The sequence below is a fragment of the Eretmochelys imbricata genome, chromosome 2 (genome assembly GCF_965152235.1).
Source record: "Eretmochelys imbricata isolate rEreImb1 chromosome 2, rEreImb1.hap1, whole genome shotgun sequence".
Lineage (NCBI taxonomy): Eukaryota > Metazoa > Chordata > Testudines > Cheloniidae > Eretmochelys > Eretmochelys imbricata.
This window is the reverse complement of record NC_135573.1, coordinates 11,381,054-11,395,476: the sequence shown is the minus strand read 5'-3', so window position 1 is coordinate 11,395,476 and position 14,423 is coordinate 11,381,054. Positions and strand designations below refer to the sequence as shown.

General features: G+C 44.8%; 1 protein-coding gene across 1 annotated transcript in view; it reads right to left on the bottom strand.

The window, feature by feature from the left end:
* Positions 1-3,900: 3,900 nt before the first annotated feature.
* KCNK9 (potassium two pore domain channel subfamily K member 9) overlaps positions 3,901-14,423 on the bottom strand; it is a 119,288-nt gene continuing 108,765 nt past the window's right edge. Inside the window, exon 2 of the mRNA XM_077808825.1 lies at positions 3,901-4,742. Coding sequence (XP_077664951.1) covers positions 3,901-4,742 — 842 coding nt within the window. The remainder of the gene's footprint in view (positions 4,743-14,423) is intronic.

Below are 14,423 nucleotides of genomic sequence, written 5' to 3'. Positions count from 1 at the left end.
CAGAATAGGCATTAAACACCTCAGCCTTCTTCAGGTCATCAATTATTACCTCTCCATCTCCATAAATAACTAATCGTGAAGAATTAAAAATAGATGTGCAACAGTGTGTGACTGTAACCCATGGGCTGAAATATGTTCACAAAAAGACCCAGAGTTTGAGCTGCAATTCAAGAGCATTTGCCACAGTTCAAGGAAGCATAGTGCCAAGGTGGCTTTAAACTACCTTCATACGTCCCTTTAGTCTACACCAATATACACTGGCCTGGTCTCTAGGCAGACTTAGCGGTGTGTGGACTGCCCTAAGTGGTGCCAGCTACCAGCAGCAACCAGGAAATCACCTAGACATTTTTATGCCCCAGCCATATCTCCCTTTCCCCCACAGGAAGAGGCATAGGAGCAGCTATATCCCCAAGGCTTCACATTTACTGCTTGATTCTGGGACTGCCCCCTTCCATTGTCCCCTGCTTTCTCTACCCAAAGCATTTTTTGTCACCCAATATCAGAGAGTGTATCGCAAAATACACGCCTACATTTTCATCTAGTTCAAGAAGGGGATGAACATACAGACAAGAGAATTCAGCTACCTATACTATAAGAGCTCATACAAAAGGGGTCTTAGAAAGATTTTATATAAGGGACTGGTTTCAAAATGCAAACAAGGAGACATGAAGATCGTATTTAAGATAAGAATACCAGAAAGAGTTTGGACAGATTTACTGATCTTTCAGGCAGAAAAACATATCCTAAGGCACATAGACACCTTCTGTCTAAATGGCGTCCCACAAGACACACACACTCTCTCTTTACATTCAGAGATCTAAGGTTAAAAAGAAAAGGAGTACTTGTGGCACCTTAGAGACTAACCAATTTATTTGAGCATAAGCTTTCGTGAGCTACAGCTCACTTCATCGGGTGCATACTGTGGAAAGTTTAGAAGATCTTTAAAGGTTAAAAAGGAGTGTTATAATTATCTAGTCTGTCCTCTTTCATAACACAGGCCATAGGAATTTGACCCAGTAATTCCTGAACCAAACCATAACTTCTGGTTGAGCTGTAGCATATCTTTTAAAAAGACAGACAGTCTTCATATAAAGACTTCAAATGATGAAGAATGCACCACTTCTCTAGGTAAGCTATTCCAATGGTTAATTCCTCTCACTGTTAAAAATGTGTACTTTATTTCTCATCTGAATTTGTCTAGCTTCAGATGGGAGAATCTATAACGTCTCGGTTAGAACACATTACAACACTGAACATCTATAATTCAAAACCTTGAAGAATTTTTGACAATTTAGTTCCATTTGGTGAGAAAAGAGATTTTTTTTTCCCTTAATAAAAAAAATCCAACATTTGTATAACTTTTTCAAGTTTTTGAAAAAAGTTCTCCAAGCCAAATTCTCCCCTCAAAGGCAAGCAGAATTTGAATGTTCAAAGCTTTGTGAAACCAAACTTTTTGTTGATTTTCTTGGATTCCTACTATATTTGCCAGATATGCACATTGTATACATACAGCTTATTCCTTAGTAGCAAAAGAGGACCACAATCATTTTCACTTCTGGGAGGCTCTTAGAATAGCATCACAAACAAAAACATATGTAACAGTGAGTCTCAGAAGACCAATAGATCACACGTCTTGAAACAGCTGTCTAATTGGTTATCATAGAGGTGGATCACAGAATGTTAAGACTGCTTTCCAAATATCTACCTGTTTCAAAGCTTCTATCATCATCATCATAAGTCTTAGAGTCTATTGGGTGCTTAAAGCATGTCACTAATAGGCGTGTTAATTATGTACCCACAGTACCCATTAACACTAGATAAAAACGCATTTCCCATAAATTAGGCTAAAATGTTCATTTCAGTTCATGGTCACTCAGAACTCTAGTTTAGTGTTTCACACATATTATTGGACGTTTTAATGTGCAATACCAGCATGATTTAGCAGAAATTCCCAGAAGAGGAAGTCATAGAAAGCTTTCAAAGTTGTGGATATTTGTGTGTTATAACACACTGAAATTACAGACTTTGACTTTGCTGAATGATAAAAGCTAGAAGAAGAGAGTTGAAAGTAGAGGTCATTACTAACTTCTGCCCATTAATGCCCCTGACAAATAAACCCTAGGAAGGCAGTCAACATCCCATATGTGCACCCAGCTGTTGAGGTCAGATCTGAAATGGAGGTTTGCATGAATTTGAGAAAACGTATTATCCAGGTACACTTAGAACTATATATGGGGGATTATTGCTTGTATACAGAAAGTATATACGAGTGTAATCAGCAAGAGAGATGATTTGTGCCAGATAGATAATGCTTTTTTGTACATTAACCCTGAAGGCATTTTAAAAGGTAGGGTTATTAATTCAGATGCACCACTGTACCCTGATATGGGCCCCGATCCTGCCTCCATTGAACATGAAGACAAAACTCCCAGTGGACCATATCCTGCTTGCATTCATTATTACAAACTTCCACTAGCATCAGTGGGAGTTGGACCAGGACCTAGAATATGGTTCTGTAAAGTCAGTTTGGTTCAGATCATTAGCTGGGTGGCAAATGATCCCAAAGGAACAATTTCACTTAGTGATATCATCAGCCTTCACTCCATCTGGCTAATGCAATCTGTTCCCAGTTTAACCCTTCAAAACACCGGAGTGCAATTGTTCTTGCCACACGCAGGCACATACTTATGCCTTTCAGACTAGCCAAAAAGCAAGACCATATCTACTACCGCAAGTTCCCAGTAGGCCAAAAACCATCAAGATACTGTTCCTTGAATTCTTCCTGAGACCAACAAAGGCTTTCCACTATTTACAAATCAAAAGCATTTAGAGACAATCATCATTATTTTTTTATTTATTTAAAACAAGGAATGCCTTGTCACTATTATATAGGAAAAAAATATACATCCGCCTATTTATACCCATCCTCATCCAAGCATTTCAAAAAATATAATTCCTATTCATGCAGGTAGTTGCTGCACAAAAAAATAAAATAAAATAATCGCCTTCATAATAATAATAAATTTTATAAATTAGAGCAAAGTAACAAAAAGAAACTCTATAGTTCCAACAATTTCCCCAATTTCTCTTAAAAAATTCTACTTGCACAACAAATTGTTGGAACAGTAGCAAATGGTGAAAGTAAATTTAGTTAAATCAATGATATTATTTGCTTTTGATTATTAATTCCATTGCTAGTTTTTCTTGTGTTTTTTTATAATGCATACCAGTTTTACAAAGTGCATGCTTTATTTTTATTTTATTTTATTTTTAATTTTGAACTGGCAAGCTAAAATGATCCATCTTTTCCTGTCTCTTTTTTTTATGTTAATACAATCTAAAATCTAGCATTCAAAAATTTATCATGATACACCTGGTATATTGACTGCTTATGACACATGCTTGAGTTGGCAAAAACAAAACAAATTGGCTCCCCCGTCCCCTATTCTTTTGAAAGCAGTCTAAAAGTTAAAAGCAGGCTGGAACACAATTGCTTCAAGGGGAAAAAAATTAATACCTGATGCATTTTTGTCACATGGCACTAGTTGTGGAATTGCACACACACGCACTCAACACACACGCGCACACGCACACAGCGACCTGCTTGAGAGGAAAATAGTTTATTAGGTCAGGAGTGCCAATGGCACATGAAGGCTCCCAGCTTGTGTGCAACTTTGGATTTGGTACCCATTTCATGTCACCTCGAATCCTCTGAAATCCACCGAGGGGGTAATGTAAGGCATACTTTTCTGGAACAGTAATAATCCATGCTTCATGCTCAAGAGCTGAGTCTCAGAGGAGGACTGGCTTTTTCTATTCCCTTTGGCCTCGCTCCGTCTCATTCAAGAAACAAAAAAGGTAATTGGGGGAAACAAGTAAAGCAAAAGAAGACAAAACACTTTAAATGGACTTTCGCCTTTTCATCAGCCTGTGGTTATCTGTAAAGCTGTGCAACCCAGGTGAGATGGAGCTAACAGGAGATGGGAAAAGGCTGTTTTTCAATGTGCTTGGTGAGATCTCTTCTATCTTGTAAGAGATGGAGTGAAAGTACTGAGGATTCAGCTTGGAGCTGAACGAATTTTGGTGCGACACCATCCGGCTGGTGTACTCATGGGACCTGTAACACATGCAGGAACAAACCGACTGAAGGTCTGTTACTTCGGCCTTGTACCGTGGCCGAACATGCTGGCTGTCCTCTTGGATGTGGATAATCATGCTGTTGCGGTTCCCTGCCAGGGATGCCCGCTCCTCGGCATCCCGTCTCTCGTCCTCACTGTTCATGGTTAAGAACCTGAGAACAACCAGATTTAGAAATGCCCCAATGACTGTCAACCCCACTAGAATGTACATAAAGCTAAAAGCCACATAGAGTGGCTTCTTTTGGAGGGCCCCTTTGGTCTGCAGGGCCACATAGTCGCCAAACCCTATCGTAGTCAATGTTATAAAGCAGTAATAATAAGCATGGAAAAAGCTCCACTCCTCATACTGGGAAAAAGCTGCTGCTCCAATGCAGAGGGTTCCCATGCAGGAGAAGAAACCCACAGTGACCATGTTTTCCATGGAGACATCAGTGCTCCTCATCCCGCAGCATTTTTTGATCCGTTTCAGGAGGTACTTGACAAAGGTGTTCATGCGCTCGCCCAGGCTCTGGAACATGACCAGTGTCAGTGGGATCCCCAGGACAGCATAGAACATACAAAAGGCTTTCCCGGCATCTGTCCCTGGGGCAGCATGTCCATAACCTAGAGAAGGAAAGGAAAAGACAGGAGAGTCAGCAAGGAGGGGTAATTCCTTAAATTTCCTCATCATACCAGCAGAGCAAATCACCAACAAAAATAACTCAAGCACCCTGTCAACCCTCAAGTCTTCCCCAGGCAGAATACTCTCCTCAATGGAGAAGTCAAAGCCACCTCTTTCAAAGTCTTTGGAAGGCACAAGTGGCTCCTACGTTAATAAGGACTTCTCTGCTGCCGCAGCAGAGGAAAAGCTCAGCTTGGGAGTTCCTGAGAACACTGCCATGATGAACTGCCCCTATTGTAACAGGGGGCTCCCAAAGCCAGCTAAAACCCAAGATGTGCATGTGCCTGAGGAAAAGACGGGATGAGGGAGTGGAGAATCTATTTCGTTGTGTTCCAATTTAAATAAAAGCCTTGTCCTTATAAGCGAGCAAGAAGGGTGGCAACACTGTTTAATGGCAAACAAAATTATATACAGAGTTCATTTGCTGGAGAAGTTTCACTTCCTTCCTGAAGGGTTTACTATGGTGTATAGCATAACATTCAACCTCCATAACTGTAAATGGATGTCTTCACTGGGGCACTTAAAAAAACCAAAACACACCTGATACCTGGCATTGGAATGTGGTCCATTGCAAAGGCAGGGGATTTTGATGACCTCAGAGGTACGTATTCTCTGGCAGGAGTGATTCAGCAGTATCCAGAGAACCTTCAGAGGTAGAGAAACATTCCCAAACCTCTCTCCAGTTTGGTGGTGGAATTTTAACAAGCTTCTGCTAGGGACCCTGTGACAGACACTCATTGCTGGAAGATTGTAGGGTTTTGATGGGAGGGTTAAGGCTTACACTATTTTTAATTACAGAGGAATGCACAATTGACTCAGCTACTTCTACAATTACTAGAAATGGTTGGAACTATTAACTATATCAGGTGACTCAGGTAGTCCAGGACCGGGTATGTGGTATGTTTCATGTTATATTAGTAGGGATATAAGAACTGGTTTGCATTGAGTGAGAACCTACCCAAACCTTCACCCAAACCAATGTGACCTAACTTTTTCACCCCACATTGTTGCACAAATCTGTACTACCTGCTAGGAGTGGGAGTGTGAAAATACCTAGATCCCTGCGCGGATACAAAATTTGTATCGGCACCCGATCTGCAATCTGCAAACAAAGTGCGTGGATATCCATGGATATAAAGCAGATATCCGCAGATTTGCAGGGCTCTAAAAATACCTCAAGAGAGAAAGCTCTTGCAGGAATTCTTGTCCAGTTTTGCAGTCCTAAGAGGTTTCACAGAATCTAAGTGTCCTATTCCCCACTCCATTATGTTGCGGAATATGACTCTTGTAGAATCAATGGAGATACACAGGTGTAAAGCTGGAGTGGAGAATCAGGTCTATAGATGGTCATGACCTAGTGAGCCATCTAATGCATCTCTTTGCCAGTGCAAGACACACACAGGAGGGTGGGATGAAGGTCTCAACTTTTAGATACTTATCCACACTGAATTTAATCTCAGTGTGGAATTCACTCCCAGGCAGAGAGATTGCACAAGGTCTTACTCACCACCTATTTTTCACTTAAGTCCTCCAAATAGGATTTAAAGTGGAATGTAGATCGTTTCTTGGCCCTCCACATAGGAGTGAATTTCTTTTGACATTTCCCCAGTCAATATTGCAGCCCTACTCTATTTTCAGCCAGCCTCTTGGCCCAAAAATTACCCATTTGCAATGTGCACAGTATGAATTGCAACTAGCAGTCAGTTAGCTACACTGCTGCAGGTAACGGTAGTAAATTGTCCTGCACTTGGCTACCGATACAATGATCTATTAATGCACTTTCAGCAGAACTCAGTACTGAATGCCATGCAAAGTAGAAAGAAACACTGGTCTAGAAAAAGAAACAAAAAACAGAAACTACATCCTCAAAGAGCCAGTAACAACCTTTCTTAACTCAACTGCTACTTGCTGGCAGCTGGATGGTGATATAAAAACAAGTCTGCAAAAAAAAATAATAGAAACAAGTTATTTTTAAGATTACAAAAAGAACAAATTGATTCACCTGTTGTACCAGACCTTGTTTTCAGCTCTTTACAATGAGCAGCTTCCAAATTTCCTGGGGGAATAAATGCCTCCCATAGATGGATGCTGGATTTGTTCCACCTGACTATCCCTCAATAAAGGCTATAATTGCCTCTCATTACTAAGATCAGCTTTTGAACTACAGGGGTGTTAATTAAAGCAAGGACATCTTCCCATTTTATAGCTTTAGTTACAGCTGATAAAGAGGAGGAAAGCTTCAGAAAATGTGATTTTCCAGATGGTGACAGAGATGGCAGTTGGTAGAAACAGCTTTCACTTTGGGCTCTAAAGAAAATGGTTAGGGATGAAAAAATTTTTCCTTTGAAATTGTCCAATCCCACTCCTTAAGGATCCTGAGATCCTTTGGAAAGATTATAATAAATTAATATTATGCACTTACAGAGCATCTTCCATCCGAGTTTCTCAAAGTACTTTACAGACCCTGTAATTAATTCTGTCTTACAATGCTCCTGTGAGATAGATAAGCATTAGTAGCCCCATTTTACAGGTAGGAAAAGTGAAGCACAGATCGATGGTGACGTCTCACAAGGTTACACAGCTAGAAAAAGAATGCTTACTATATAACTTTAGCCTTTAGACCATACTCACTGCGTCAATGTAGGTTTATACAATCTGATATATCACAGTGTGAAGACGAACACATAGGACAGACAAGGCCTTTTTTATTGAGATGGAATCAGACCTTTAAAACAGGTACATGAGTGCTAGGCAAAGCACATTTCTTTAGTGCAGACAAGGCCTTGGAGCATGCGTAGCTCTGTGGCACTGGCCTTAGAGATTAACAGTGAAATGCTCTGAACTTTATGAAGCAAAGGCAAAACTCTCGTGTGCTTCAGCGGTGCAGAATCAAGCCATAAACACTGTAAATCAGCTAAGTTCTTTACACTTTAATAATGTAGGTCTAAAATTTAAAATGGGACACTGTCCCTTTTAATTTCAAACTCCCTCAGAGGCCCAATGTCAGAAGCGAGAGGGATCAAAGTTTGCCAGAAGAAAGTGGAGGATAAACAGTTTTAGTTTTTCTTACCTGTAAATAGTGTTTCTCCAGTGGATAAGGTCAGGCTCCAACTAGATGGGTTTTACTTACAACAAGCCTCGGTGGACACAAGCAACCACTTCAGTAGCAGAAGCTGACTGCCTAAACAGGGTGTCTAGAGACTCTTGTTAACTTTCCCAGCACAAATGCCACTGCACTTTATTCAAATATGAAGAGAAGTACTTACAAGTTGGGAGATGAGAGACACTGGGCTGAAATGAGCCTGGTTACAGAAATAAAGGCATCTGAATACACATGGTATGGGGTTTTCAGCTTAGCTCATTTTCACCACCCTGAGAAGGGGGTGAAGGTTATGCAGAGGACACTAGGACCATGATATTGAGAAGACATCCATTTAAGAAGCTAAGGGAATGAAGAAAACCAGGGAACTTGGGCATCCACAAGAAAGGAAAAGAGGTCCATAAAGGTGACACACCATGTCTACACCAGGGAGTGGAGCACTGCAGAGAAGACAGCTCCTTCTGCCAGGTTAGAGTTTCTGCTTATTCTGAATGTGAGCAAGTTTGATGTGCCTGGGAGGTGAGCAGTGGATAGAGCAAAGAGGTTTTGCTCTGCTCAGCTGAGCAATAGGATCAAACAGTAGAGAAGCCCAACCTGTGGAGCCTTAACTTGGAGCAGGGCCATATCTATCTAGGTATCTGGAAGGCTCCCATCACAGCAGTATCTGGAATGGCAGAATGCAAGGGTCTGGTTAACAGCAGGCAGACATCTCTGAGTTGGTGGACTGGGAAAGTGATCCCTAACGTTTAAGGAGACATTACCAGATGCAACAGGGGGTGTACAAATGACTTGTATTTCACCTTGAATGGTGGGAACAAAGTGGCTTCTGTACCCATTCTTTCCCTGTTACGCCCAGATGTTTGCTTAGGCTTCACTGATGGAATTCTTCAGTTAGTCCTGGTTTGAAGAAGGACAGTCAGGCATGAGGAACGTGTCATTTCTCAAAGTGTTATCCCTGTTTTGGGCCGATCTATGTCAATTGCAATTTCCTTCCCAGCTATGGCTGAGGTGATATGAAGGGTGTCCAGTTCCTCAAAACAGTCATGCAAAATGGTTGAGAGGTTTAGTCATGAGAGGCAGAGACTCGGGTCACCACAGCCTCATCCCAAATTGGTTACTGAGTTGCTTTCTTCTTTGCTGGCTCTGGGGGATGCTTCTGGTACTCAACTGCACTCGTGCCTAAGGACAATTCTGGAAAATCAGCAAGATCTAAACACTCTTGTTTGTTCCGGTCATAGCAGAGTATAACTTGGGAGGCTTGAGACAACCTGCTTTGTTCCATTAAGTTGGCTGTTCCATTGCTTGCTTGCGCCCTTATAAATGTAAGGAAAAAGGAAACCCACTTAGTTGGAGGCTGGCACTGTCCAGTCAGGGAGAAATACTTGGTTAGCTTCCTTTCAAGCTTCTAAAAGAGTTGTACAGACACGTACTGGCATCTTAAAGTCCCACTCATCCAACAAGGTGAATTCCATTGAATCACACTGAGTTCCTGTGAGGAGAAAGACACTCTCAGGACAGCTGGGAGTATTAAAGCACCAGCACTAAGCAAACAAGGAAATGTAACTGATTATGCATCTTATCACCTGGAATAAGCAAGACAGTGATAATTGGTATAATAAATTAAAAGGGAAACAAATCCTAAACATTCCCAGTGCAGCATGTCTACACTGTGGCCACCTCATTTAGACCATTAGCAGTCCAGGGCAGAGTCTGCGTCTGTACTCTGTGTCCTGTGCTCTCAGTTCTTTGGCCAGGCGTGGCTGCATCCTAGGCCCTCCTATCAGACCAAGCACATGGTCAGTGCTTAACAAATCATCATATTAAAACTGAAATGTACAAACAACAAGCTCTTTGGTATTTGTAATCAGTGTCAAACCCATGGTGAAGCTGCAGAGCTGCTAGGTTCATTCACATTTACAGCAGTTTTCAGACCATCTTGAGTCCCGAAGTAGCACAGTTCTCGGTGTTAGTCAGGGGGCAGAATTGTTTCCTGTGGGGAGCAGGTTTTGTTTCCTCTTTCCTTCTCATATCATTCACTGCGGTGACGGACACATGGCATCTCTCACCGGGCCATCTCTTCTTTGACAACAGCACATGCAAAAAATGAACTGTGCCAGCCCCGTGACTCAACCCTTTCTTACTCATTCTGGCTGCAGCTCCGCAAGGCAGAAAATGAAAGGGGAACGATGGCATCTGCAACTCAGACAGGGAGGTATAATTCAGATAAAAAAGCCAAGCTGATGTCACAGGTTCACTTCAGAGGCGTAACTACGCCAGAGAAAGTGCCACAGAGAATTACTGGCACTTTTCTGACTTCAGCGCCTCCGCTTCAAATGGGAGGGAGAGGAAGCCGCATCCTTTGCATTATAAAGATGAAAACGGGCCTACGTCAGGGTTTGGCAATGGGGCTCTGGAGTTGGCTCCGCTACTAGGCTTGCGGTGACCAAAAGCCATTCCCATCTGCTCAGTGGCAGGTGTGAAGGGAGCTGGTGGGCTTTGCTCGCTTCCCCATAAATAGCAGAAAGGAAAGCCCTATCGCAACTGGCAGTCTCAGCAGACAGGCCGAATACTGAATGGACCACGGCAATTGAAGTCTCTTCTTTTCTTCAGAGATGACCCCCTTAGATGTGTGCACAGCTACCGTCCGTGGAACTCATTTGTTCTGGATAGACTTCAGTCCTGGGGGCTGCCAATGATTTAAAAAATGATAAGTAACAGGCCCCGCCCAAAACCAGCACTGCAAACTGTTACGGCCCAAAAGGGCTTCCCAGCAGCAGTGGAGAGAGGCGAATTGCAGACCCACAACTTCACTTTCCCACAAGCTGATCCTAATTATTAAACAACGTTAATCCCTGGATAACAAATCAAAGGGGTTCACCCAGTGGTGAGCTGGAGTCGGTTCCCACCGGTTCGCTAGAACCGGTTGTTAAATTTAGAAGACCTTTTAGAACCAGTTGTTCCACGAGGGACAACCGGTTCTAAAAGGGCTTCTAAATTTAACTGGCCAAAAGTGGCACCTTAGGCACCCACTCCACAGGTGGTCCAGGGCTGGAGCACCCAAGGGGAAAATTTGATGGGTGCAGACCCCCACCGGCAGCTCCCCACCCCACCCCCGGCCCCAGCTCACCTCCGCTCCGCCTCTGCCTCCTGCCCTGAACGCGCCGCCCTGCTCTGCTTTTCCGCCCCCGGCCCCGGCTTCCTGTGAATGAGCTGTTCACATGGGAAGCTGGGGCAGGCTGAGAAGCAGACGGCGGCTTCCCGCTCAGGCCCAGGGAGGCGGAGGTGAGCTCGGGCGGGGGGGGGCGCAAGGAGGGCCGCCCGCGCCGCAGCAGGTAACCTGGCGGGAGTGGGGGGCTCACAGGGGAACCGCTCCCCACCCCAGCTCACCTCCGCCACCCTCGGCCTGAGTGGAAAGCCGCCGCCTGCTTCTCTGCCTTCCCCGGCTTCCCACCGAACAGCTGATTTGCGGGAAGCCGGGGCGGGGGGGGGGGGGCGCGGAGAAGCAGAGCGGGGCGGCGTGTTCAGGGGAGGAGGCGGAGCGGAGGTGAGCTGGGGCCAGGCACTGGGCGGGGAGCTGCCTGTGGGGGCTCTGCACCCACCAAATATTCCCCGTGGGTGCTCCAGCACCGAAGCACCCACGGAGTCAGCGCCTAATGCGTCACTTTTGATGTGATCAGTGGGGGGAGCGGCCGCTCCCCCTGCTCCCTCCCAGCTATGCTGCCCTGCCCCTAGGAGCCAGAGGGACCTGCCGGATGCGTCCTGGGAGCTGCCCCAGGTAAGCACCACCGGACTCCCCACCTTGCCCCCCGGCAGGTCCCTCTGGCTCCTAGGGGCAGGTGGCCCACTACGGTGGCCCACGAGACCCTGCTGCCCGGCTCTGGGGGCAGTCAGGGGACAGGGGAGAGGGGTGGATGGGGCAGGGATCGTGCGGGGGGGCATCAAGGAACGCGGGGGGTTGGATGGGGCAGGAGTCCCAGGGGGTAGGGGTGGGCAATGACCCCCCTGGTGGGGTGAGGAGGGAACCAGTTGTTAAGATTTTGGCAGCTCATCACTGGGTTCACCATTCTTTTTCCCAGGCAGCCTTTCAGTGGAGAAATCCACTTATTCGGCAGTGTTATCATCCACTGCCGTAACGCCTCAGGTTGTGCTTTCGTTAGTGCACTTTTTAAAAGAATGGGGCACGATCGTTATTGGGTGGGAGACATCCAAGGAAAATCTGTTCGCTGGAGGAAGCAGAGTTGTGTGAGGACAAGTTTCCCTAGATGCCAACATAAGCCAGTGACCCAACATGGTGCCGGGTGGCGCTGTGCTCCTGGAGCGTCCACCTTTCCCATCTTCTGACCACCCGTGGTTATTAAACATCCCGGGCAAAATTTTCTGCAAGACTGGAGTGCTAATCCCAATTCCTGGCTGCCTTCCTGTTTGATTATAGTCTGCTGAATTAAATTTCCCCTCCGAGTTTCTGATGGTGTTATTAGTCTTCCTGTCTGTTGCATAGCATAGCTGCTGCATTCCACCCCAGATGTGGCTATGTATCAGTGATGACTGGAGTGATATCCAAGCCAACTAAACTATTAAGCAACCCAGAGAAAGAAAAGTAAACAAATCAGATTCCTGTCAGAAAAGCAGCAGCTCTCCATCCAATCTGTGCTCTGAGCCTGGTTCGCCTGGATGAAAGATGCCTTGTTAATATAGCCATCCTCTCTGGCATTCAAGCACACAGTCTGGAAGTTATTTTTGACTCCTCCCTCTCCCTTGTCCCATATATCCAAGCCATCTTTTTGTTCTGTATTTGTACAGCACCTAGCACAATGGAGCCCTGGACCATGACTAAGGCTCCTAGGCACCACAGGAATACAAATAAATACAAAATAACAATATTCAAATCCTGCTGCTTTTTCTTCCTGAACATCTCCAGGATCCACCCTTTTCATTCCCTTCCTACAGCCAGGTTCAAGCCCTCAGTATATCTTGCCTCAACTACTGCTACGTCCTCCCCTCTGGTCTCCCAAACGCATGCATTGTCCATGTATAAAATGCAGCGGCTAAAGTCATATCATACCACAACACGATGGCTCTCTCTCTGTACGGGTGACATGGTGACACGTAGCGATGTCACACACTGCTGTGAAGATGTCATTGTCACAGATAGGAACCCTGCAGATTTTGGGGAAAGTCCACTGCAACCTTCATCTCAGGGGGGTGAGTGTCAAAATCTTAGAGGTATCCCCGATGAAGATACCATGTATGAGGGTGGCTCAGTTTATAACCACTCCTTATCTTTCCTCTGCTACTGTACACCCCACCTTCCCCAATAACCATCCTTCCTCCCAGGATGCTTCCTACAATCCACTCTGATTCATAATATAAGTCCATATACACTGTTTGGAAATTACACCGAACAGTTCATGTTATATCAGGGTCCACAGGGCTTGGCAGGTGACTTGTGTGGCTTTGTTCTCACTGGGAATCTTTCTTGTTGAACTTGAATCAAGTTTTTTAAGTTGCTCACATAAAACAAGTTTAAATGAGCCTCAGCAGAGACTTGGCTGGGTCTGTGGATCCCTCCAAGATATAGGCAGGGACATAACAGGCAGGAGGAATGGGCTGCTTTTCCTCTGATCGGCTAAGTTATATGTCAGGTGCCAGCCTGAGCCATTATTCGTGAAGGTGGGAGGCCAAGCCAGATCTCTGTACATCGTGAGTCATGAGACAGATAACTGCCTCAGCCTGCAAAATTACCCAGGAGCAGGAATGTCTGAAAGCAAATCGGAGAGACTGAATCAAACGCCTGCCAGCAAACAGAACAGCTGACAGCAAAGCAGCAGGGATGAAACATTCCCTCAAAAGATAGATCACGGATGCTGTGTCAGCACATCCCTGTCCTCTTCAAGTCACGGGCTGGTTTCTTCAAAATCTTGTTTCCCCAAGCACTTTTAGATCATGTTATGGCCTAAATTAATTGTTCAGAGTCTTCTCTACCTAGATCTTCCCTGGCTTATGAAACTTGTGCCTTCTGTTTTAGCAAGGCCTGTTTACTTATTGTAATTGTTTCCTTTCACATATCTCTGTGTAGCAACAAGATGCCCTACGCACCAACATTTTCAATCCATGTAACGTACGTGTGCCACGCACGATAAATGGTGGCATGAACACCACTGCCACAACTGTTACCCACACATATTAATAGACTTCTTGTTAGGTGAGAGAAACCAGCAGCAAAGAACACCCACTTAAACAGACACTTGAGAAAATAAACAATGCTTCTGTTGTTCAGTAAAGCTAGCCAAACACAGGCTCTTCTGGATAGCTGTGGGGAATAACAGTGGCAGGCCATCAACCAAGAAAGCCTGTTGCACAGTGCTGAGCAGAACTCCGTGAATCAACAGCCCCTCCTGGTCTCAACTGCTGTGCCTGCCTTTGGTGGGAAGATAGATTTCTTAGACAATCTTTGGGTATTGCCCCACCAAGGGCCACATTCAGGGCCAGATTTAGGGGCAGGCAACCCAGGTGACCACCTGTG